Source organism: Anabrus simplex, chromosome 1 (assembly GCF_040414725.1).
Source record: "Anabrus simplex isolate iqAnaSimp1 chromosome 1, ASM4041472v1, whole genome shotgun sequence".
NCBI lineage: Eukaryota > Metazoa > Arthropoda > Insecta > Orthoptera > Tettigoniidae > Anabrus > Anabrus simplex.
Genome location: NC_090265.1, coordinates 513,030,836 through 513,058,027, shown reverse-complemented (window position 1 = coordinate 513,058,027; position 27,192 = coordinate 513,030,836). Strand labels below are relative to the sequence as shown.

At 38.8% G+C, this 27,192-nt stretch overlaps 1 protein-coding gene across 1 annotated transcript in view; it reads right to left on the bottom strand.

Moving 5' to 3' along the window:
• UQCR-C2 (Ubiquinol-cytochrome c reductase core protein 2) overlaps window positions 1-27,192 on the bottom strand; it is a 93,519-nt gene that overhangs the window by 9,271 nt on the left and 57,056 nt on the right. The window contains exon 7 of the mRNA XM_067135406.2: window positions 26,908-27,129. Within this exon, the coding sequence (XP_066991507.2) occupies window positions 26,908-27,129 (222 nt within the window). The remainder of the gene's footprint in view (window positions 1-26,907; window positions 27,130-27,192) is intronic.

Sequence of the window (27,192 nt, the reverse complement as noted above, 5' to 3'; positions counted from 1 at the left end):
ACGCATACCAGCTTCAGAAATTTCTCGAAGATTACCATACACAGCTAAAATCAACATAACATAAAAGCAATGGAACTCCACAGAAGATAGAAGAATGGAACCTATGTAACATGAACTAAAAATTTTTAACAAGTGTCTACCTATACTTACCAAATTTTTATCTGTTAAAACTTTTTAAGTGTTTTATATTATGACCCATATGTTTATTATGTCCTACATACTCATGTTCTAACTTATTGTAACTTTTTACCTTGACTACTGATATTTTAATTACATGCTATTGTATACATTTCCATCCTCCATTAGACATCTGGATGTCTAATACAATAACAACTTGTGAATTGTCTAATGGCTGAAACAAATCATGTACTACCTGATGATGGCAGTTAAAGAGCCGAAACCGGTACTAGTTTAATCTATTTAAAATAAATTGTGTATTGATTGGTGGAAAAACACTTTTCTTATCTATACTTTGAATCTGTCAATACAGAAAATGAAATTTATAAATAATAATACGGTGTCTGTATTAGCGTAGAATCATATGCAAGCATTCGAATCCGCATTACATTGCAAACCCGTATGGCACTGCACATTAACTGAATGGTTCCTGGTGTTACATGATTATCAAGGAGCAGTAGAACACTAGACGTTCAAATTACAGTACTCTGTTATGTCTTGTTCGTGGTATTAACACTAAAATAGTTCAGTTTTGCGGTAAATGTTTACCTGTCTTGATACTGTTAATGACCTGAGGGAAATAAATTGACTTTTTATCATATTCATTTTTAACGTAATATTCCCTGCCCGGCTACTCATTCCTGCCACCCGGCTGACAAACATTTCCGGGGAGAACACAGCACTCCTTCAAGTCACTTTATAGGAAAAGTCTGGTGCAGTGAATTTTACTTCTTATGGATGCTGGAAAGGATCCATCATCATTTCAAGTTACAATCCTGAATGCACTTCACTGCAATGTCACAGAAGGCTTTGAATAAAGCAGACTACCATCTCAATTTGTTACTTGAAAGGAGGATTCTTCAAGAATCATCCTAATTCTCATATGCAAACAGAAGAAGATTAAGATCTGCATCCTGATGTATGGCAAATACTGCATTCAAACTGCACTATTGAAGACTTTCTTTGGGTAGATTATGTTATAACTGCAGAGGAAAAATGTTTGGAGGAGTTGATTGAGGAACAAACAGTAGCCAAGTCTCGCACTAGTGACAATGAAGAAGATGAACATAGTGAAGTGATGCCTATCAGTGCTGAGGCAATTGCAGAGCAGTGGGCATTTTAAGTAGCTATCTGTCATCTGTAGAAGAGGGTGAAAATAATTTTCATAACCTTTATGAACTTGAAAAACAAAGAGGACATTAGAGAAGTGTAACAGAAATCGACTCTAGACTATTTGGTAGGAAGCCGTGTTTATGTAATTTTCCATATAGAATAAATTTTTATTAATGTCATACCTGCCAACTTTTAGAACCCAAAAATAGGAAGATTTTTTAATTCTTGGATTTCATCACGTATATTTCACCAGTCAACGTGAAAATAGGTCAGGATAAAAAGCATACATATCTACAGTTACAACGTGAATTGATCATTAAATTTAAAATCTTAAACTATGAAAACATAAAAAATGGTTACAAGAAAATGTACCTAATCACTCTCATTTATGACACATACGAATAATAATATTTATGTCACACCGACACACACAACAAAATCCATAATACCATATTTTCTCGCGTAATTAACGCACTTTTTTTGACGAAAAATACAGGCGAAAACTGTGGATGCGTAAATTATTCAAGGAATTCCGATCTTTACAAATTATTTATAATTCATTTACATTTAAAAGATACATCAAATATAATATAATAACAATTGGTTCAACTCATTTGCAATTATCGTCATACAGCGTAAAATTCCGGCGTGAGATTTTTTCTGAAAAGTCAAATAGGGTACATTAGGTAAGTTAGACACGTGGGTTTGAAGTACCGACACTAGAAAATATTCTTCTCATTACGAGCTGAAAATACGACCTGAATGGCATACTGAAAAAAAAAAGAAAGAAAACTATCCAACACGAGAAGGACCGGGCATCGAAGGAGGGACCCTGCTACATTACCCCAAACCGTTCGTATCCAATCTTGTACGAGTGACGTGTCCACCCACCCTTTCTGTTGAATACGAACGTGGATCACTCGCAGAAATTTTGCTTTAGGCATTGTTTTTCGTTTTAGAACAATGTAAGGTGTAAGCTTTCTGCCATCGGCAAGCATTGCAGTACATCATTGTTTTGGGCTTCCGATAGCGCGTACGATAACACTATATGTTCCTTTCTTATCGATTGTTTGACTTTGTGGCGCTGACTCAGCACTTCCACAGTTTTTGGACTGGCTGAGAACAAGAATCAGATTGCCCTGATGAGAAGCTGAAGACAACATTATCAGAAGTAGCTAGTTGTTTAATTTCTTTGAAATATTGAATTAAATTAGCACTATTAAAACATTAACTGAATTAGCATGGAACCATTTTATTATATTTCTTCTATGCATTAAATGAAATGTAAAAACTTTTTATTCTTTATTTTCATTTATTTTTAAAGCTATTTTATTGTGTTCCAATTTGTGCTGTTTTATTTGTATGTCCCATAAATCGAGTATGAAACTGATTGGCGTCTGACGTGCGCTTCCTATAAAGGGAGATCAAATATTCCTTCATTTCACGCTTCTTAATCACAAAGCGATGGCAATGGTTGAAATCATTCGTCATTTTTTGGCATAATGTTGTTCTTCGTCGAAGAGAAAGTTTATTTCTCTTCAGAAAATTAATCAAGCCTCGGCTAACCTTCAAATCTGAGATACCGATTCCATGTGCCGCGGCTATTTCTCATTCTTTAAAATACAGCATTTCGTGAGAAACGGCTTATCCAACATTGCGCAACAAAATCATATATTTAAGCAGATAATCCTCTACTTGCAGAAACTTGCCGCTTTTTGGTCCGCGAAATGCTTTGAGAGACTTGTTGGCCACGTGAAGTGCACTTCTGTTACCGCGGTAGCGCACGTTTCATTTGGACACTGAATACTTGCTGCCCGCTGCTCTATTCCCGTATGTTTCGACGTAAATGATCACCGAGAGTTTGTATGATGCAGTATTACTGGAATACTGTGGACTGAAACAATTTTGAGATCACAGAATGTCCCGTACCCGAAACACTCATAAAACTAGTGCAGTGGGATTTCCTGACGGCTACAACACGCCCTGTGTGTGGAATGCCTGTTTCGCGATAGGAAGCTTGCTACTTGAGTAGTTGGCATCTTTATTTCGAAACGCATCCGGAGCTGAGTGATGGATGTTCGAAGTTGTGGGTGCGTCAAATACGTGGAACATTTCTTTTTCTCCACTTTGGACCCAAAATGATTGGGATGCGTAAATTATGCAAAGGCGTTAATTACGCGAAAAATACGGTAGTTTCCCTTAGACGGTAAAATGAACGGAAATTTATAGGTATCTCTGAACACTTGGAGATAACGTTTGTTATATTTTTTGGCCATAACGAGAAAAGAAAATGCCAGAAACTGTCACCGACAAGAACCCCCTTAAAAACATTCAATTCATTAAAATTATGCACTTAAATACGCGAAACTACCACATGCAAAATAATTCAATATGTCCCATACATTATTAACAAACGACTTTGACAGAGAGGGGAAAAAACACGCGGCCTACCACTCCGACGAAACTGCGCACAGAAACGCTGTCATCAGCGCGCGAACAGCACAATAAACTCGTTCTTTCGTCCCGATTAACTGAGTCGCTATCGCGCGCTAGCCTCTTGCTTGCAGGACGATTGTCGCCCAGAATCCCCAGCTGCATAAAGCGCACACGCTGTTGTGGTGAGCGGGAAACACGATACACGAAGGCGACGGACGAAACACTCACGAAATAAAGCAACAAATAAATACGCTTGAAAATAAGGTTTCGTAAATTACAGAAGTACGCAAGAATTTATCCTTTATCGAAGGGGAAGAGTATTGGCGGTACTAGAGGTTATATTAGTAAAAAATCGGAAGAAGTAAAAATAAATCGGAAAATCGGAAGACGAGTTAAAAACCGGAAAGTTTCCGGGTAAATCGGAAGGGTTGGCAGGTATGTAATGTTAAGTACAATGGCAGCAATCAAACTGTTCCATCCAGGAAAATAAAATGCATTGTATCTTAGATAATTCTTTAGCTATTCTAAGAAAGAAAACCAGAGTAAAGTAATATATTACACTGGTACCTTCTCCTGGTCAGTAGACAATCAGAATTACAAAGACAGTGTAGTATGATCAGTTAATTAACATTGGGGCTTTATATGAGATAAGTAATAGGATTAAGACTGAATTATCATCATCATCATCATCATCGTTTTACAGTTCCAGTTTCCCGGGTATTGTTGGCGAACCTCTTCCATTCTGTCTTATTGAGATAAGTTCTGTTGTTAATGACATCCTCCAGTGTCCTTCCCCGATCTGCAACGTCCATCTTTACGATGTCCATCCAGTGGGTTTCTGGTCTTCCCACCATATGTTTCCCCGCCACATATCTCTCCAAGTTAACATATACTGTCCTTGTTGGCTCCATCATTATTACATGCCCAAACTACCTCAGTCTGGACATGCTGATCCAATCTAACAACGATGTCTCGATCCCAGCTTCCTTCCTAACCCCATCATTCCTTAATTTGTCCAGTTTGGTTTTTTGAACTGTAGACCTAAGGAACTTCATCTCAGATCCCTGCAACCTTGATGAGTCTTTCTTAGTGAGGGTACAGGTTTCAATACCATAGGTTAAGATTGGTATGAAGTACTGATTGAACATCACTACCTTTGATTTTGTTGGTACTTTGGGATCCCAGAGGAGTGTATGTACTTGCTGGTGAAAGTGTGACCTCTTCTGCACTCTATTTGCCACCTCCTTTGCGGCTAGAGTATCTCGAGATGTTACACTGCCAAGGTAAGTTGTTAAGCTTTCCACACTTTCTTTTTTTTTTGATACTGGCTTTACGTTGCACCGACACAGGTAGGTCTTATGGCAACGATGGGATAGAAAAGGCCTAGGAGTTGGAAGGAAGCGGCCATGGCCTTAATTAAGGTACAGCCCCAGCATTTGCCTGGTGTTTTCCACACTTTCTAGTGGATGGTTTCCTAGCATGACATTCGCTGGTCATCCCTCTCTGTTTATTGCCATCACTACTGTTTTGAGTTCGCTTATCTTGAGATTGAACTTCTCAAACTCAACCTCCCATTCATTGAGTTTTGACTGTACTTGTTCCTCAGTTTCTCCCCAGATCATAACATCATCAGCAAAAGCCATTGCATTTAGTTCACCAAAGGTTTTCTTGATGTTCTTCATTATTCATCCATGATAGTGATAAACAACAATGGGGATAGTGCACTGCCCTGCTGGACTCCACTTTTGGTCTTGAACCAGGATGAATGTCCGTCACCCAATCGCACACATCTGGTGAAGTTCTCATACAGCATCTGACTTTCCTCACCAGACCCTCTGGCACATTCCTTTTTCTCAGACATTCCCATATCTTCTCTCTTGCAATGCTGTCATATGCCTTCTCAATGTCAAGGAAAACCATAAACAGATCTTTGCCTTTTTCCCAATACTTTTCCATTAACATATGGACACTGAAGATTAGGTCTGTTGTGGACCTCTTAGACCTGAAGCCATACTGTTCCTCTTCAAACTGTGGCTCTAAGATGACTCGCAATCTGCTCTCTTAAGATTTTCTCAAGAACATTAAGCCGATGAGAAAGGAGTGTTATTCCCGGGTAGTTGGAGCATTTTCGGCGATTCCCTTTCTTGCTCCAATCAGTAGGTATCTTGCTATCTTTTCAAACTGCACTGAGCACTCTGTGTAGCCACTGTAAACGCTGGACTCCTACTGCTTTCATCATGTCCGTGCTGACTTCCTCGATTCCTGGGGATTTCTCTTGCGGCATCTTCTTAAGGGCTGCTTCTGTTTCTGCCCATGTAATGGGAGGTTTCTCTATGCAGGTTTCAACAGCTGGTTCTTTTGTTCTCTGATCTGCTTCTGTCCTGTTCAATAGATGATCAAAATGATTCCTCAGAACCTCTCTAATGTCCTCTTTTTTCCTGGCCAGATTTCCATCAGGATCCTCAATTGCATTGATGGTTTCAACTGAAATCCTTTTGTTTTTGATCATTCTAAGCAGCAGTTTCATATTGCCTCTGCTGTCTTCCTTCAGATTTTGAGTAAATTTCTCCTAGAACTTTATCTTCTCCTCTTCTACTACTCTTTTAACTCTCAATTTCTTGTCTCGGTGAACTTGCTCAAGGTCTCTGATCTTCCCCTCGTCCCTTACCTGTTCTGGCTTGGATTTTTCTCTATCTCATTCTTTTTGTGCTATGTTAGTTTCCTTTATCGAGGATCTTGCTCTTTCATTCCATCATGGTGTCTCTTTTTCCCTTACTCTCGCACTTGTCTTCCCGCAAAATTCTATTGCTTCTTTTATCAAGGTGTTTTTAAATCTTGTCCACTCCACCTCACCACTTCTTCTGTAGGCAGTTGTCCTTTTATACGCTCCTGATAGCTGGTCCTTTTTCCAATTTGTTGTAATTTTCACACCTTAATCTTAGGTCATTTCCTGGTAGTTATCTTTGGTACATTAATGTCTTTCAGGTCTGCTAATAATAACTGGTAGTTGCTATTGAGGTTCTCACTTGGAATCACCTTGACATCAGTCACAAGTCTACTTCTTTCTTTATCTGTAATGACATAGTCAATGACTGTCTTGCTCTTTCCATCCCAGCTGTAACGGGTAATCTTGTGACAGACACTCTTGTTGAACCAACTGTTTTTTACTACCAAACAGTTTCTTATGCAGAAGTCTAGGAGATGTCCCCCTACTGAATTCCTTCTCCCATAGCCATGTGGTCCCATCACCTTGTCATAGCCATTCCTGTCTGTCCTGAGCTGTGCGTTGAGGTCTGATGATGATTGCCCTCTCTTCACTGATGGTCTCTTCTAGGTCTTCGAGAAACTTGTTCTTTTCATCTTGACTGCAACCTGTCTGAGGGGCATACACTTTCACCAGTGTCAGCTTCTCTTTCCCAAGGTGAACTGTTGCCTTTATAATCCTCTCACTGATGTACTGGATCTCTGTAATACCAACTAACTCTTTAGACAATATCAATCCTACTCCATTTCTCATCTCTCTGCTGTTCCAGTACAGGGTATAGTTTTTCCTTACTCTTTCTTCCCTTTACCTTTCCATTTAGTTTCAGTCAGTCCTAGGATTGATATTTTCCTTCACTCCATGATGTCCACTAACTCTTCACATTCCCCAGTCACACTCAGTACAATGATTGTTCCTATTCGAGTGCGCTGTCTTCTCTGGGGTTGTTGCACAATTGCAAGGCTTGGCCTATCATCAGGCTGTAAGTCATCATACCTGGCGTGGGTCTGCGGGTACCAGTGTCTACTCCGAGTTCTTTGTTTGCATCCGAGGCTCGTATAAGTGTTGAAAGCGATTGCAGTTACTCTCCAACTGACTTACTAGGCCAAACGTTAGAAAATATTTTCTGTCAGGGTTATCACCCTTAGCCTTTAGCAGTCCCCTGCCACATCTGCAAGGCAGCAGCTTCCAGTTGAATGTGTGTGTCATTTCCTACACAATGGCTTCAACTAGCCCCCTAAGGGTGAAATCCTCTGCCCATAGCCATTGGTTCTCCCTTAGTTTGTCAGGTTTGGTAACAGCCGCCCAACCCTCGGCCAGACAGTCGCAGGTCGCATCTACTTTCGATACGGTAGCAGGATTACCTGACCTGATTGAAATACTTTATAAATTAATAATATGCATTTGTGTAACATTTCCCTCCTTTTACAGAGCATTTTTATGTAAATAAGTTGTTTTCTATAATTTACACTTTCACACTGTTTACACCAGTATTCCTAGAGTCCCTTGAAAAGTGTAAAAGTGGGGTAATACTGTACTGTATTATTTATATTTTTCTTAATAAATGGTGCAAACTGTATAGTAAAATGGATTAAATTAAACCGAAAGGTCATTGTATGTCCAGTGCTTGTCCCATTTCCCTGCAGGGTTGGGTATGAAGCAATATTGATCTTCGTGGCAAGATTCTACAACTGCATGCTGTTCATGACAACCTCATCAGAAGAATTATTAAGATGAAATGAATGACATGTTATATGATAAGAAGGGAGAGGGTGAAACCTGGTGCCAGCACATAAGCCTACTCCTGTAGAATAGCACCAAAGGGTCTGCTCAAGGCTTTATGTTTGTAGCCAATACACAAATCCTCAACAAAGTTATCTGCCCTCACTCCATACGAGGACTGCGGAGAGGTTTGTAATTTAATCCAGACTTTTGGTACACAAGCTAGTGATTAGAAATTGTAAGCCACCACCTTTCCTACCCTGCTGAACAACATTCTGATGGTACAAATTTTTTGACCAATAGGACCTGAACAGGCTAACTAACCACAATGAGAGACTATATAGACTTCAGGCCTTAACAATCAATGGCAACCAGGCAGGCTTTGAACCGACAGGTCTTATGGCAATCAAATTTTGTATGCATTTCAACTGTTCAAATTGTGAATATATTCACTTATAAACACAGTGCTTCTTATTTTATGAATGTATATGAAGCTCTTCTTCTCTTTAATACAGTGCAGAGGTAATAAAGGCATTTCTTTAATGCCAAAATGATTTAAATCCTGGTCAAGTGATTCCAGTTCAACCAGTCCCAATATTGTGAGATTTTCCCTCCTTATATATTTAAATTTCCAATAAATGAAAGAAGAATGACATTTCTATCACAAATTTACAACTAGAATTCAAGAGGACAAATTGGTTCAAGTATTTATTTATAGGGACTGGAATAACTTACCAAGGGAGAGGTTCAATAAATTTCCAATTTCTTTGAAATCATTTAAGAAAGGGCTAGGAAAACAATAGATAGGGAATCTGCCATCTGGGCAACTGCCCTAAATGCAGATCAGTAGTGAATGACTGAACAAGTTATTTATAATTTGTCTTTTGTGAAAAATATGATTTCATGGAGAAAAGACACTCTAGAAATAAGACCTTTAATTAATCAACGTATCCACCACTTCTTCTGTTGTTTCTGTTCCCAATGACAACCAATTACAAAATATCGCTTTTGATGCTATGCTTAATTATCTCATTACTTTTCTTTTAACAATTTCTTCAAAAATGCACAACACATCTACAATGAGGCCCACAAGGCACCTAAATTAAAAATACACTATGTAACCAACATGTTCTGAAACGTGTGATTCAACACACACAACTGAATTTTTTCACATATGGTTTAGGCAGGGTGAACAGAATAAAATGTTACTTTCATTTCTATAAAATGTTGTTCCTTTAACATCTGTCTAGCCATAACCATAGTATTTTTATAGCCAATCATCAGTTTAACTGAGGCGAATGAGAGGTGGAAGCGGCAACAATGCGGTAACAAGATCGCTTTGCAAGCTACACATGCTGGTACATGCATAAATATTTTTACATATGCGAGTAGCAGTAAGGGATAGGTAAATAAAACTGGAGTTACAACGCACAGTTTAAATCAACAGCAAATACATTCATTCACAGAAAATAACTGCAGTCATGCTCCAGTATGCCAGTTTTACGCTGAGTTACCACATGTACACTAGCGGTGTAAACAAAAACAAAAAAACATTTGCAGTGTGCCAAGAAGACACCTTTTATTACTCAGGGGACCAAAAGGAGGACATCTGTATGCCAGCAACTGCCGAAGAACCATAACGAAAAAGTGGTGGAATTTCATCCGTATTTTAGATTCAAAATTAAATTTGCAAAGTTATCCTTCCCCCCTTATTTTGAGGTTACAAATTCCTAATTAAGTAGGGAACATTTAAGCTAACATTTTTTTAATTTTACCATGAGAAAAACAAACCAGGGTGCATTACACTATGTAGCCTCTTACACACCCCACTCAAAAGGCTCTATATGACGTCCGAGTATGCATCTGAAGGTATATGAATGCAGGCATAATGCATCAACATCATAGACATGTTTTTTGTCAGAACGTGTCAACACAAAGTTCGAACAGTGCATAACTGTAGGGGACCACACGTCCGGGCATTTCATCATTTCATTGTTTCTTCCTTTGTTACTTGGAAGAATGGCCATTGATAATATTCACTAAATGTCTCAAATTTTATCCACATCTAACAAGTACAGGCAAAACTAGTTACGACGTTTTTGAGGTGATAAAAAAGTCATAAATAAGAAATGTGTTAAAAAATGAAAAAAATATGCTATTAAATTTAGCTTTGAACACAATTATGATTATAATAAAGGCAAAGAAACAAGTGTTTAAAATTATTACACTTAATGAAATGAAAAGATATATTTCAAGAACACCAACTACAGTAGTAAAACATCAAGGAAAAACGTTCTCAGAAATGCGAACTATACATGTCAGTATTCACATAAACATTTTAAAATGCACAAAAAGTTGATTCAGAACAAAGCAACATGCTTAAAAATGCATGTAAGAAACATTTCGAATGTAGACGGCTTTTTCTTTTGTTTCAAATTACATACACGAGTATTGAGCTTGGCAACATAATCCATTACATTGTCGTCCACAACAAAACTTGTTACCTGATGCCACATTATGTTCATAATTTCTACCGCTGCCGAATGCGTTGGTACTGCTGTGTAGATCTCACCGGTTTCATTTTCATCCTCAGGTTCTTGGCTCATTACTGTCTATCAATCATCAGCTGTTCATGAATTTCATCTACCATCTACACTTCGCAGGTGGCAACATAGTCATCACATTTAACATACGTGGCAAAATTCAAGTCGTCTTGATCTGTCCCAAGCTGGCTAAATTCTCCATGTGAATGATCAGTGCCTTCCATTATTTCCATTGAAACGTTATCAGTGGCTGGACGAACAAAGCCCGCTTTGCAGAAACACTTTCAAATTGCAGTCTCGTTTGCAGATGCCCAAACAGGTTTTCAGAAATGCATGGCATTCAAAATTGAGATTTTATGCAAAGGCGTTTCCAGGAAAGCCAACCTCTTCTGCTCGAGCATCTTCCTGTATTTCTGCTTCACATACCAGATGATGTCCTGGTGCAGCGGTTGGAGACGGCTTATACAGTTTGCAGAAGAAACATTACATGTACATTTCTCAAATATATCAATTGGGTGCAAAGCACATTGGTCAATGAACAACACGACTTTCCTCTGCTGAACTCCCATTTTGGCATCAAGTGATCACAAAAACTTCTCAAAAATTGATGACGTCATTGAAGCATTGGATTGTGCTGTATACTGGCATGGAGAGGTACGTGCATTCTTAAAACTGCGCAGATTCTTCCACTTCCCTATTATGAACGATGTCAATTTTCTCCATACCACTCTCACTGCAGCATAATAGCACTGTCAGTCTTTTTTTACTGAGTTTACCTCCATGACATTTCTCACCCTTGAACACGTAGGTTTTAGCATGAAGAAGCTGGAAAAAATAGCCCTGCTTCATCTGCATTAAAATCATCATCAGGGCTATAAACCAGCAGTGTCGTATCTCTCCAAGTATGAACAGTACTGGTATTGACACTGGCAGCCTCCCTAGTTATGGGTTTGTATGAAAGTTTATTCCTTTCTTTAAAACCTTCAAGCCATCCATCAGGATGTTATGAAGTTACATAATCCCATTTTCACAGCTAAATGTGATGTCTTGGCATGCAACACTGTTCCATCAATAGGAATATTCGAAGCCTGAGTTCGCTTAAACCATTTCACCACATCATCTTTTAAATCTGGAAACTGACTTACGAACAATTTCATTTGGCTGCTTTCTCCTGCCAGAAAAGCATCCTCAACCTTCTTTGGTTGCTTACAACAACAACAACAACAACAACAATAATAATAATAATAATAATGTTATTTGCTTTTAAGTCCTACTAACTACTTTTTAGGTTTTCGTAGACACCGAGGTGCCGGAATTTAGTCCAAAAGGATATTGTCTTTTTACGTGCCATGAGGCCAACGTATTTCAGTCCCTTCAAATGCCACCGGACTGAGCCAGGATCGAACCTGCCAAGTTGGGGTCAGAAGGCCAGCGCCTCAACCCAGCTAAGGTTGCTTACAGGTGTGTTTAAAGTCATCATAGGAACGTATAACATTCGGGCAATTTGCACAAGTTTCATGTGTGGATTAGCATCCACTTTCTCGATAAATTCTAATTTTTCATCATTTTTTTAACTGTTAGCTTTCTTCTTCTCCACAACTTAATGTCCTGCGAACCACTATGCGTAAGTACATTAGACCTAATTTATGTACGTTGTTACACAATCCACTTACGAATGTAAGAAGTCTGTAAAGGAGACCTTACACTTCCTTTTATTAGGAAAGGGGAATCAAATCGTAAGATAGTGTCAAAATAGTTCAGGTTTTTTCCACATGTATAAAACGAACTAGTTCAGGTTTCATTCACATGTACAAAACGAACTGATGAGGGTACTATCTTACAGTAGATTACCGAATCGCCCTGAAATAACCTTCTTTGATTCAAGGGATGAACCCATTTTCTGCACCATTGTTTAGTTGGCCTTTTCATGTACATAGCTCCCAGGAGTAAAGCAAGAGATGTCTGAAGTAATATGATTTCCGCTACCACGTTGTTGGATTCCATTGAGATATTAAAATATAAAACTGCGAGATAGCCTAAAATCCGACTTCCATGCTAAATAACATGGCACTGTTTTGATTGGCTGCTGACCGAGCTCGATAGCTGCAGTCGCTTAAATGCGGCCAGTATCCAGTAATCGGGATATAGTGGGTTCGAGCCCCACTGTAGGCAGCCCTGAAGATGGTTTTCCGTGGTTTCCCATTTTCACACCAGGCAAATGCCGGGACTGTACCGTAATTAAGGCCATGGCCGCTTCCTTCCACTTCCTAGGCCTTTCCAATTCCATCGTCGCCATAAGACATATCTGTGTCGGTGCAACGTAAAGCAAAAAAAGATTGGCTGCTGTGTACTCTTTACGTTCATGTTACGTTCCTCCATTGTGAATACCACAAATTTTACGGTTATGTTACGTCGTTAAGTTTACGGTTACGTTTGCATTGTGAATGGGGCCTAACACATCAGACGAGCTACTGTTGCACAATGCAAACCACCACAGCAAAGAATGGCTTGGGGCTAATGCCCCCTGTAGCTGTACGTCAACATGCTACCGCGCTATGTAATTCGGGGACATGAAATTAAGTTCTCTACTAAATTCCTACCCAGGCAAGTTGTTGCTGGCACATCATGTGCACAATGTGGTCGGGAACGCTAATTTAAATTCTTCATGTTGGGAGTTACGAATGTACTAAAGAGCGTCATAAATGTGGTATCCAGGTTTCTTTAGCATTTATTTAATAGGATATGGATTGGGACTTCGGAATAATGGCAAAATAAACCAGGGAAATGTGTTATAGAGGGATGTCTTAACCAGTTTCAACTGTATCTTGTTGCATCAGCTATGTTTGCCATTACAAGCTCAATTCAGTGTAATAATGATCTCACAACATAGCAATTCTGAGTGAAACAACTCCTTGCCAAAAGGATACACAACAAAATTTCTGCAGACTGGATGGAGGAAGAAAGTGTACTCTAATCATTTGTTCTACCTTACCTCAGAAATGCTTGATAGGATTAAGACCAGAAGAATATGGCCACTAAAGCAAAGCCAATTCACATTCATACTACTCAAAACACTCAAGACAATACTAGCTATGCAGCACAAAGCATAATATTGTTAGAATTAGCTGTTCCCCTCTCTATTAATGCTACCAATTGCATGAAGGGGTGTACATGGTCAGCAAGAAGTTGCATATATTTATTATCAGTGTTCATACGAGAATTAAGTGTAGAGTGTAGAGAATCCAGTCTATTTCACAAAATATTTCACACAATAATTACCATACCAACATTGCCCCCATAATCAATCTCCTGTCAGGCTGATACTAAGTAAATTTATGGACCATATAATTCCCTCAAACCCTGAGAGATGTTTCTTGTTCACAGGTGTTAAACAGGAAAATTCTTTGGGGATGATTATTGGTCCAGTTCATCAATGCTAATATTAAATAAATGATGTCCTCTGATAAGCAATTTCAGCTGCCAATATATTTGTCACTTGTAAAGCTAGACCCCTCTAGTTTACTTGTTCAATTCTAATTAGTTGTCACCAACCTCCTGCACCAATCTTCATGTTATGACCGAGCAGCATCTAACTACTAGATGTTTTGTGCTGATTCATCCATTCACGAATCATTCATGATACTATTGCCCTTGAACATTTACGCTATGTTAGGTAAACGCTGCTTGTATCATTTGAACACTAATGAACACGCTCTGTTCAGACTCTGTTACATCCTTTTGCCTATCTCATAGAACACATCACATAATTTACTAACTACAAAAGTTTCATCATTTAGAGGGTATTACGCATCAACCGGAAGAAATTTAGAGAAAAATGTGTCGGAAATTTTGAAAATATTACTTACCCTAACAACGAATATTTGCTTCTGATGGACTTGACAGTTATTGTTGTTTCATGTTTAGATCAATAACATATGCAAAAAAAAGTGAACTACAGTAAAACCCCTACTTCGCATTTTTACAGGGCCCTGAACTTTTTAACATTAAATGGGCATTTACCTTAAGTCAAGGTTTCAGTAGAAAGCACACCTTTTCCAGTAATCTTTCCCTGTATTAACATAAATTGCACCCACACATTTACACAATGACAGGAATAAAACAGGAGATATCTACCCTATATATTATACGAGGGCTGGCCACAACGAGGCTCGCGAGCCGCATGCGGCTCTTGAGTCAGTCTTGTGCGGCTCTTGACACCAATCTTAGAGTTAAATTAAATAATATAATTAATGGAATCTAACGACATCTTGCGGCTGGCGTCAGTCAGTAGCAGTGATGTGCGGCTCAACGTTATTAGGGCTGGAGGTCAGTGGTAAGACATGGGAGGTGAAGATAGTTACGGCGCCTTCCATTTGATAGTGCTTTGAGTGGGAGAGTGCGTCAGTGAGACAGTGTCGTGAGGTGAAGCCAGTCGCGTTCACGTATAGGCAGTAGCGAGTGTCGATACTTTTGTGTGTGCTGTTGTGTGCTGTTTCAGTACAGTATTGACACTCGCTACTGCCTATACGTGAACGCGACTGGGACTGGCTTCACCTCACGACACTGGCTCACTGACACACTCTCCCGCTTAAAAGCAATATCTTCCTTGTAAAGATATTTCTGAATTGGCCCAGATTGTATTTAGCTTTCATAGCAAGTTGAAGCTTTTTGGGAAAGACCTTTAGACTAAAATATCTTCTCATTTCAAATGTTTGAAGAAAATTACTGAAAGCCTTCTTGGCGTTTAGGTGGATACTGAAGATTACAAGAGTAAAATGTCTGGCCTTGTTGAAGAAATCAATGGCAGATTTAATGATTTGAGATCACTTAAACCTTCATTTTCATTCCTGGAAAATCCTTTTTCTGTTGATGATGTGCGCGATGGCAGTCCTGTTTCATCACCAATAACAAAGGATACAGCAGCTGTAAAGTTGGAGCTACAAGAACTGCAAGAGGACAAAGGACTAACCTCAATCTTTGGGACTACTTATGTGTGTGAATCACTGCACTCGACGATTAAATTCATTAAATCTACATATCGATCTGAACGAACTGATGAACATTTAAGTAAACTTGTGCGATCTGCGCTTACCAATTATCAGCCATACTTCAAATAAAACTAACAGCAAAAATGAACACTCAGAAAAAGCACTTCTGAAAAGTAAAATCTCATTCCTTGATGTGTACCTGAAAATAATGTTCTGTGTAGTGTATAAAATAAACGTTCCTTCATTTGTTATACAATGAAAAACGTGTCTTCATTTTATACACCATTTTCTAAACACGCTCCCAATTTTTTGTCTTCTAAATTTGCGGCTCCCAGAAGTAAGGTTAGTGGCCACCCCTGCATTATACTGTACTTACAACTTTGCACCGTTTGTGCTGAAGATTACTCCTGTGTTAAACTGCCCCTGCTATCTAAGCAAGATACCTGGACTGCACCATAACTAACTTTGGCCTTTTTTTCAGCGCAGACATTTGGATACATACATCTTCATTGTACAATGTTATGTCCTCTAGCATTCAGTCCGCAAGCCTCTATAAATTAACTAGGTGTTTCTATAATCCTCTATTTGTAAACAGCTCTGTAGCCTCTTTTAGTTCCATAGCTCTTAAAACTGATTGCCTTTGTCTCTCTCTACATCTCTTTGTTGATTAAGAAATTGTTTTCAATGTTACTTAGGAATATGTTCACTATTACCATATTTATTCGCGTGTTAGACCCCTCCTTTTTTTTTTTTCCACATTTACAGAAAAAAAAAAAAAGGAGGGGGGTCCAATATGCAATAACCTCAAATTCTGTGCAGTGAACACATGACTTCTAGGCTATAAAGAGCTATAAATTGTACATGTTAACATTAGACACTATTCTTTAACAAACTTATGAATGTATTCTGAGTTTTACTGCCTAGTTTTGTTGGAAGGCAGTATTTCTAAATTTAAAAAGAATGAATGGTGAACACATGACTTTTAGGCCTACATATAAAGTAAATATAGTCAGTTTTAGTTACTCTTATATCACGTCATTCGTTTGATCTCATTAACTTGTCATTCCACATGACGTCATCTTCACGGTAATTGCTAGCATTCGAGATCCCCTCTTTTTTGCAACTTAAAAAATAGTTTCATTTCAGACTATAGATTCCGAACAGTAAGAATCTATTTGCAAATGGTTTCTGGAGATGGTCTCTTATTCCCAGTTGGTATATGTGTAGCAGAAGCCACCCCTTCTGAACAAAGCCACGCTGTAAAAATTGGGCCAACTGCCCACCCACCAGCTGATAACTAGCCTTATGTTACGAGTTGTACTTCCGAATGCTATACATAGTGACTGGAAGCATTCTTTGGATAACTGCGGCTATTGAAAGCCAGACCTTTATTTTTAAGTATATTTCATTCTTGTTCTCTACATTTATCACATCAGGACTTACCTAAACAGCTGTACTTGAGAGACCGCATTGTTTGGGTTAGGTATGTTATTAAGTGCCCGGATAGTGTTGGAAGTTCCGCGAGAGAGAGAATAAAAATAAATGACAGGAAAGCTCGTCACATTTATGGATATCTACAGGTGTAGTAGTAATGCATTTTATTATCATGTTTAATTTCACACATTCGTTGCCTCCATTTTTTAAATTAACGCATCATATGTTCTCTTTGGCACCTCCGAAAATCATAAAGGTAGTTAGTGGGGACGTAAAATCAATACCATTATTATCATTATTATTATTATTATTTATGTACGCTGGAGAGTAAAACAACTGTTATGATTGGATTGTTTTTATCGCGTTTTAAACCTACTTCTCTCCAAAGATTCCAGGAGATGTGGCTTGCGGCACTGCACACTCAGAGGTCACCCCCAACTCCATATTTTCAGGAACTGATTAAGATGTTTCTATGGTTAAACATTCTGGCTATACCAGCTTTTCCTAATCAAGGGAATTGCGATGAAGTGTGCACGATATAATCCCATCGCAATATATGGCATTTAATTGTTTGACCAGGGTTGACAATAACTTCATAGGAACAGTTTTCCAAGCGCCCTTACGTCACTGATAATCATAATTATTTAATGCCAGGTTATTTTTACTTTGGTTTTTAAGGATAAAAATTATTATTATTATTATTATTATTATTATTATTATTATTATTATTACAGTGAAACCTCAGAATGCAAGTAACCTGGTCTACTAGTGTTTTGCAAAACGAGCAAACATTTTAAATAAATTGTAACTTGATAAGCGAGTGTGGTGACGCAATACGAGCGTCACGTGTGCCTAAGTTTTCCCCTCTTCTGCGCCTTTGTTGAATGGAGGAACGAGATCTTTGGTCATGTAGCGAATAAATACCTTTCAGAAAATGATCTGCCGCTCGAAGTCTTGCTGGTTATGAACAATGCTCCTGCTCATCCTCCAGTCCATGAGGACGACTTACTGGAGGAATTCAAGTTCGTTAAGGTTAAGTTTCTTCCTCCCAGCACTACTCCACTACTCCAGCCTATTGATCAGCAAGTCATTTAGAACTTCAAGAAGCTATACACCAAAGCACTATTTCAGCAATGCTTCGAAGTGACCGAAGGAACAAACCTTACCCTCCGAGAGTTTGAGAGAATTCATTTCCCCATCGTGAACTGCCTGAAGATCATCGATAAAGCCTGGAATGGAGTCACCAAGAGAACTCTCACTTCCGCTTGGGGAAAGCTGTGGCCTGACTGTGTTCTTGAATGTGACTTTGAGGGGATTGTTGGCGACAATGAGCCGCCGATGAAATTGTGTCCTTAGGGAAGACTATGGGGCTGGAGGTGAATGACGTGGACATTCAAGAGCTGGTGGAAGAACATAGCCAGGAACTGACCACCAATGAAAAAATGGACCTGCATTGCGAACAATAGGAGGAGGTTATAGAGATCTCATCCGGGGAAGAGGAGGAGGAAAAGTCAATGGAATCCCTCACTTAAACTGAGATTCGGGAGAAGTGCAAAATGTGGGAAACGCTGCAAAATTTTGCAGAAAGAATCCACCCGAATAAGGCTGTAGCAGTGCGAGTGATGAATCAGTTCTATGACAATGTAATGTCCCATTTTTGAGAAATCCTGAAAAAGAGGCAAAAGCAACGGGTCATTGGACAGGTTCCTCGTTAAAGATGCACGAAAAGAAAACCATTCCAGTGAGCCAACAGATAGCAGTGATTCCTTTAGTGAAATTCGTGCTACACAGTAACTCGTCTCCCTCACACCAACGATTCTATTGTAAGGGAAAGCGCACATTAATTTGTTTTACGTTATATTTTGTTTTAGAAATACTATGCGAATAAAAATGTTCATGTTGTGGACGAATCATCCGCGTTTCAATTGTTTTTTATGGGAAAACTTGCTTTGATATACGAGCGCTTTGGAATACAAGCATGTAGCCGGAACGAATTATGCTCGCAATCCAAGGTTGCACTGTATTATTATTATTAGTAGTAATAATAGTAGTAGTATTTAACAGGGCCTATATTGATGAAAATAAGGGTAATTCCGTCTTACTGTAGTTGAGCACGATCCCATTTATAAATAAGTCAAAGTCGAAACTGCTAACATTTCAGCCAGACTTCACACACAAGAATGACAAAGAAAGTGGAGAATTTGACCCTCAAGGAGTTGACATACACATTACGTCTGTTACCTTGAAGGAGCCGTGTGGTTCCTCACTTCAGTCCCCTCTCCCTTCATTGTCGAGCCAGTGGGACGTGTGGGCAGGCGGAGAAGCAAGTACCTTCCCCTCCGCATGTGTTTCGTTTATGCTAGATATTCTCGCACTTTGTTTTCTCCACCTTCCCTCACTCTTCAGATGTGTGCATGTGTTACTGCGTCTAATGGTTGTGACCAATCAGAGAAAGTGTGTAAGCAGGTACTGGGTGGTTCTGAGGGCAGCACTGATTTCTTGCCTGAAATGAATATTTTTGGCCACGAGATACTAAAGATTTCGAGTGTACCATTTTATACCGCATATCAACTTTCCTGTCATTCTTACATCTCTGGCAATACGGTACCAGGAATTGAACTCAGGGCCCTGAGAACGGCAGCTAACTGTGCTAACCATTACACTGGTGGACATTTGTAGCTACAAAGAAAAGACATATAGCATGACTGATGCATGCTTTAATTGCGTAGGTCGGACACGAAACTATTTACCTATTTGTACCCATCAGATCTGCAGTAGGCCTACGCTACTGAGGCGACATTTCTTAACTACGAAACACAGATGTATCGCACGATTTTGATGCTTTTCATTGCGTGGGTTATACAGACAAAACTGTTCACAAAAAGCCAGAGGGAGTCTAATATGCGAGGGAGTCTAATACACGAGTAAATGTGGTATTCCTGATATTGGTGAGCCCATGGTTACCCTTCCTTTCGACAATAGATTCTGTTGGTGAATGCAAAAACTGTTTTGGTTTAAGGTTTTTCTTAAAAGTTGTATATGATTTTCTGTGAATGTTGGAAAAGATACCACACTTGTACAAAAACACTATAAAAATCAGTATGAAACAGCAATCAGTTTGTTCAAAACTTTTCACCAAAATTTTCCATACAGCAGCTTACTCATTACTATGGTATTTTCTGATTCCTATAGCCTGTGAACTCGCATGTACAGCTTCATTCTTAAAAATTATAATAACATCACTCCAGAGCCTTCTGTGGGAAACATTTCAGTTTTCTTACTTCAGGCAGCTTCACCTAACCTAAGCTTACCATGCATGTATTGTGTAAACAAATTTCAAGCTTTCTGTAGAGTAATGATATAAATTTACATGGGGACAGCTTTTTTGAAATTTAACCAGACAAAAGAGTATATAATCTAACCTCTGAAATAAGTTATGCACACTGTTGTATCTTAAGAAGTAGTATCACACTGTTACTTTATTTCAGTACCTAATATTAAAAAACAATCGTTTAACTCAGCCTTTATTTTTAAGGAGTTAACAACTCCTGTCAGTGCACTTATTTGTGCACTTATTACAAAAACATTCTTCCAATGTTTGTATATGACCAGTCGGAGTTTTGGGGTATTATTACTCAAAGACGACAGCACATCTGAATGTTGGCGAGAGATCCCTCATGCAGGTAGTGACGAATCAATATGGAAGATGATCAATCGCATTCAATACAAACGCTGAAGTTCAGTGTATGAATATAGGTAACAGAAAATCTAATGCAACCAAATTTGTTCGTAATAATGGATGAAATCAGTGAAAGCATAGCCGACTACAGTTACAAGCCAGAGTCATGTAAGTTTGGCAACGTCCATTGGAGGCCAAGGTGAAAGCGCCGGATCTATCCGTGCATGCTGGTGTCTAGTGAACTTCGCCTCGTGTTTCGTTTAATTTTTCACGGATAGGTTCGAGTATATATAGCCTAAAAAGGTAAGTGATACAGTAAGCATACGTAGAGCCTATTATCGAAATAATGAGAAGGCTAAGCAGGGCTGAGTAGCTTGGACTGTAGAGCCGGTTTTCTAAGCCCAGCTCAGTTCGATGGTATTTGAAGGTGCTAAAATACGTCAGCATCGTGTAGGTAAATTTACTGGCACGTTAAATAACTCCTCCTGGACAAAATTCCAGCATCTCGGCTTCTCCCAAAAACCATAAAAGTAGTTAGTGGGACGTTAAATCTTTAACGTTATTATTTGTGAAGGTGCGAACTGAATTTGGCTTATTAATAAAATGATTCGTGTGTTTGCAGATGCCCAGAAAATGCTGTGTTTCCATGTATCCTAACAACTATAGCATTAAAAAAGGTTTTGTTACCTCGTTTAGTTTTCCTTCAGACTAGGAATTAAAATAAATATGGATTTTTCATTTTAAAAGGTATAATTGGGAACCTGGGAAAGATTCAGTCGTATGCATAAAACATGTCACACACGAAAATTTTTCAACAGGGTAAACATTTGTGATAGTAAAGTCAAGGTAATTATACTACCATCTAAACCTAATAAGCTTCTCCCTGGATGCATGTCCAATTATTTTCCCAAATTTGCCACGATATTTGTAATCGAAAAGTGTTTAAAAGATTCTGACGGCAGGAGCCTAGAAGTGTAGGGTTAACAAGAAGATGGATGATGTGCCAAATGTAACCCATTTACTCAAAATTCACCAAGATATAAATGTCACTGTATATGTTGTGAACTGTTGGTGGAAAAAAAAGAAGACATGTTTAGCAGATGGTAAAATATCGAAGGGGTCTCAACTAAATGCATATTTATTAAATTATATAGGAACCACTTCTTGTAGTGTTAGTGTTAAATATGTACAAATAAATCTATTAAAATGCTTCACAATCTCATAGGAGTATCATGAGGTAAGCAGTGATGGCACACTCTTTGTCTTGCCACATACTTTTAAGGAAAAAATTCGAACTTTGCACTAAAAGGGTTGGGCTGAGTGGCTCAGGTGGTTGAGGCGCTGGCCTTCTGACCCCAACTTGGCAGGTCCGATCCTGGCTCAGCCCGGTAGTATTTGAAGGCGCTCAAATATGTCAGCCTCGTCTCGGTAGATTTACTGGCACGTAAAAGAACTCCTGAGAGATTAAATTCCGCCATCTCGGCGTCTCCAAAAACTGTAGAAGTAGTTAGTGAGACGTAAAGCAAATATTATTATTATTATTATTATTATTATTATTATTATTATTTGCACTAAAAGGAAGAAGAGTTAGGGCCTACTCAAAAAGTTTTGTTTGGAACTGTGAAAGCAAATTATTTACTGTCAAGTGATAACTTAGAAAGAAGGTTTAGTCAGTACTTATAGCTTATTGGCAATGTTACTGCACTTCAGGTCCTAGAAAGTGAGATGAAAATTAGGATTAAGGGTGTTCTAGGGTTGCGGTAGTGGTGGTGATGGTATGGAAAAGTGAGGTTTGGCTGTAGCCAATTAGAAATGTCTGATTCCATCAAGACTGATGTTATTGGGCTCAATATGGAAGTAATAAACAAGTGAGACTCACTTTTATCATGTGAATTTTTTTGGTGGGCATTTTGAGATGTCAGGGGTAATATGCTGTACATTTATGGGTATACACTAAGGACAATATCCAGAAGGATAAGCTGCGACACTTGTTTAGGTCTCCTGCAGAGTAATGAAACAGGTGATCCCTATTTTGAAGAAGGTGGATTAGTGGTGCCATCACATTGCGTTGTGTCGTCGTGTGCGTCTCTAGAACAGTGGTATACGAAGACTATGTGGATTATGAAAATTATAAAGAATTTCTGTTCTCTGTATCCTGAGCTGCTTTAGGAAGAGATGACAATCAACATTTCTGGTTTGAACGCCATCATTGTGGGTGTGACAATAATGGTGCAATACATTGTTCATTGTCTACACTTTCCAATGTCGTGTTAAATAAGTGCTGAAAGCAGATGAAGAACACGAGTTATTTCAGCAGTGAGGATAAAAACATTAAGCGGAGAAAACTGTTAACGCTCCACAATAATTGAGCTTGTGAGTATTGTTCTTTAAAGTGTTTTGTTTTTATTAATTTAAAATGTGTATTTCTAACTTCAGTGAATGAATTTACTGATGTGTGTATTTCTTAGTACCATTTTACGAAGAGTGTGCATTTATCATAATCACCGTGTTGGTCTAAATGTAGTAAATATGGGTGAAGTCATTCAAAATCAGACATGCCCCCTTTTCTCTTGGTCTCCGCTTGACAGATAGATACAGAGTTGCCAAGCGCACCTTCCGGCTTTAACTGTACATAGCTCTGAGTGAAAGGGTTCTCATTATAAGCAAAGGATATTGCACAGATAAGGAATTTCCAAAGTGCATAAGAATATTGTCTTTACAACAAGGTTCTCTTCTACTCTACTACAGTCTTAAGGGGTATACAATACTGACTGCAGCCTTAATGCACATTCAATGCCTCAGAAATCATTGTCGTTTGGCTCAAAACTATGACCAGGAACAAGAAACTTCATTTTTATTGTTTCTATAAAGTTGGAAACGATTTCAATATAGCTTTCAACATATGACAAGTTTAATCTTTCTGTTCTGACCTCTGCAAGAATTCTACCACAATATTAAATGTTTCTTCCTACCTCAATATTTTCCTTTGTGTGCTTTTGAATACAAGGGCCTATTTCCTGCATACCATGAACTGTCCTAACCTCCTACCCATACAAAGGATTATTCTAAATTAGTTATCTGAAAATAACATAAAATAACTCCGTATACAAAATTATTTTACACAGTTTATTTCCAATGTATAAACTGACATATCATCAAGATTTGTTTGCAATGTTTTACAGATATTCAATGTGGCTCCCTTTTGTCACTCGGCAGATATACCTCCTGAACAAAAGTTCATCCCAGATACATGTGAGCATGTCCGCATCTACCAGAGCAATTACAGTGTTGATCCGATGGCGAAAGTTCATGGAGAGTTGTTGGAAGCAAAGGGATGTACATGTTATCTTTCACATAACCCTACAGAGAAAAATCCGGCGGCTTTAAATTGGGAGATCGTGGTGGCCAAGATATGTTCCCACCACGTCCAATCCAAGCACGACTAGTGTGAGACAGGACGTAATGACCTTGTGGTTAGAAAATACAAATTTTCTCCCATATCCTCTTGCAGCTAAGTTTTGCAAAATATCTAGATATGTGAAGCCAGTCACAGTCTTCTCACGCAAAATAATGGTCCATACATTTTCACGGAACTTAAAGCATATAACACATTCAGTTTTGGTGAGTCCCAGGTATGTTCCAGGCAGTCCGTTGGTTTCTGTGTGCTCCATATCCTCACATTGTGACGGTTTACTGTACCACTAAGCTGAAAGGTCGCCTATTACCGAACACAAGCTTACTAAGAAAAACTATAGTCTTCTTCCTTCCTGTTCATCATGCCCACACAGCATGTGCTGGTCACAAGCACTAAATACCTGACCCAGTTGCAACCTGTACCCCTTACACTACAGTCGTCGTAAAATTCTCCATACCGTAGGTTGTGGAATGGCCAGCCCCAAACTTGCTCTAGATGTAGATTTCTTTGGACTTCGTGCATACGTTCCTCTCACGCTTCCACAACGTGGTCTGCTACACGAGGGTGTCCCTGTCATTTCTCTCGGTGTGCCACACAATGTGTTTCTACAAATAAGTCATATCATGCTTTTGATAGTTTTCACCTGTGGCAGAGTTTTCTGATTCTCTGCTCTGAAACGTCTTTGTACGGCGATTTGCAATTTTGTTTCGCGAAATCGCAGATAACACTGTGTGCGCTCTGCACTGTTGTACACCGCCATGGCGACTGCATCACATTTCGCGCCAGAGGAGCGAGGAGAGTGTATGGAGCGAAGTCTGTCTGTAGGTCAAAAACTTGATATGGCATGAGGTTTGACACGCATCTAAATAAATTTTGATCAATAGTTTTGAAATTATTCACTGATACTTTCAAGTAACTAATTTAGGATAACCCTGTATAACAGAATGCTTTATTCAAGACATCACAACGGATTCCGCAGTACTAAAGTCATAACAGACGCTTATAAAATACAACATTGGTAGGGATATGTGGATGAGATAGAGTTCTTTGCATATCGAAAGACATAACTGCTAAATCCACTTCCTTACTTGCATGGCGCATGTCCCTTCTTATTTCGTTCCAAGCTATTTCTGTTTCTTCTTGGTGTGCAACCAAGAAAATGACCAGACCTGAATCAGTTCTGTTTAGGAGAGGTACTTCTGGGGTTATTTTGACACTAAGACCATTATATGAAGAAAAATTTAAAAACTGGACACTATTTCTCCCTGGCTCTGTAATTTGCTGATTCTTATTTCTAATCTGAGAAAACATAGGCCCAATGGTTGTAAAAAGAGGAATGCATTCATATAATAATTACAATATTGTCATACACTTCTCCAGAAGCTCTCAAGAGTACAATGTTATTAAAATAATATGGGTACCTGGGCATGCACGCATAGAAGATGAAAAAGCAGATAAACTGGCAAGAAAAGGGTCAGAAACACCTTTTGTAGGCCCAGAAACAGTATGTGGAATCTCTTACAGACAAGCCTGCCTCTACATAGGTATATGGGTACAAAAGAAACAAATGGAAAAGTGAAAAAATGCTCCAGGATGCAGGCTTGCAAAAGAACTAATACAGAGCCCAAACAAGTAGCATACTCAGGAACCACTGGAACTCAGCAGAGAAAATATAAGATGGGTAGTAGGACTGCTGACTGGACACTGCCATCTTAAAAAGCACCTACACAGAATTGGAGTAATAAGAGACAATGTGTGCAGGAAATGCGAACGATGCGGAAGAATCAGCTGAAAACATACTTTTCAACTGTGAGGCGGTGGGAAGAATTAGAATCTCAACACTGGGCTTACCTGGTGAAGAGAGAGGAAACATCCGAGAAGACCCAATGAGGAGGACCTGCAACGTTTTGAAAGGACCAGGTGTAACTAGGTGGGGATGAAGTAAAACACATGGTAACGAAAGATCTTCGAACTCGATGCTAAAAGGAGCTTTAAAGAGACCCGCATGAATTAAAAAAAAGAAGCAGCTAATATAATTACACACCTGCAATGAGTGTAGAAGTGTCATTTACTAGAGGCCGATTTATAATCGTGTCTATAACTTTTTGGGCTCTGCTTGTCATTTCGAATAAGGTGTATGTATAGGAAACACACAAGTAACAATATAATGCTTTGACATAATAATGGATATGATTTAGATCACTGTATTAAGCAGCAACTTCAACGAAACTCCTGAAAATAATAACTTTTCCTTTCAGTTATGCATAAACAGTGTAAGAGTGGGAATATGTCTCTTATTCATTTAATGCAGAACTAAGATTGGCATTTACAAAGACCAATGCTCACAGCCGTTTGTCGCAAAATACAAATATTCGATTCAGACGATGGCACTTATGGTTTTCTACATTATTAAGGCTATTATTAAAGAAAAGGCACCCAAACGCTGCAATAGGTGGCAACATTTCCTTTTTTAAATAAGCACTTAGCCAGTTGATGCACAACACCGTCCATTTTTCCTTATGAAGTGTACATTTCACAAGTCTAATTATTAAGACATTTAGTGTATGTATGATTGCACAATACCTTACATGGGGGATAATACAATACAACAAACATTCAGAGAGTTACATAATACTCACAGCATTGACTTGAGCAGCTGTCACTTTGTCAACAGCATTTGCCAGAGATGAGCCAGATAAAACATTACCAACCAGAGCTGCCTGACAGCCCATCTCGTGAACAAGATCCGAACCACTCTCAAGACCCATCATTATAGCAGCCTTGAGCTGCATTTTACCACGAGTTACATCTGCCTCTGATACGAGTCCTGCTCTCATCTGCTTCAATGCTGTTAGCACCACCTAGACACAATACACATTAATTGTATCGAGGTAAATTCCATGAACAGGAACTATTACATAATC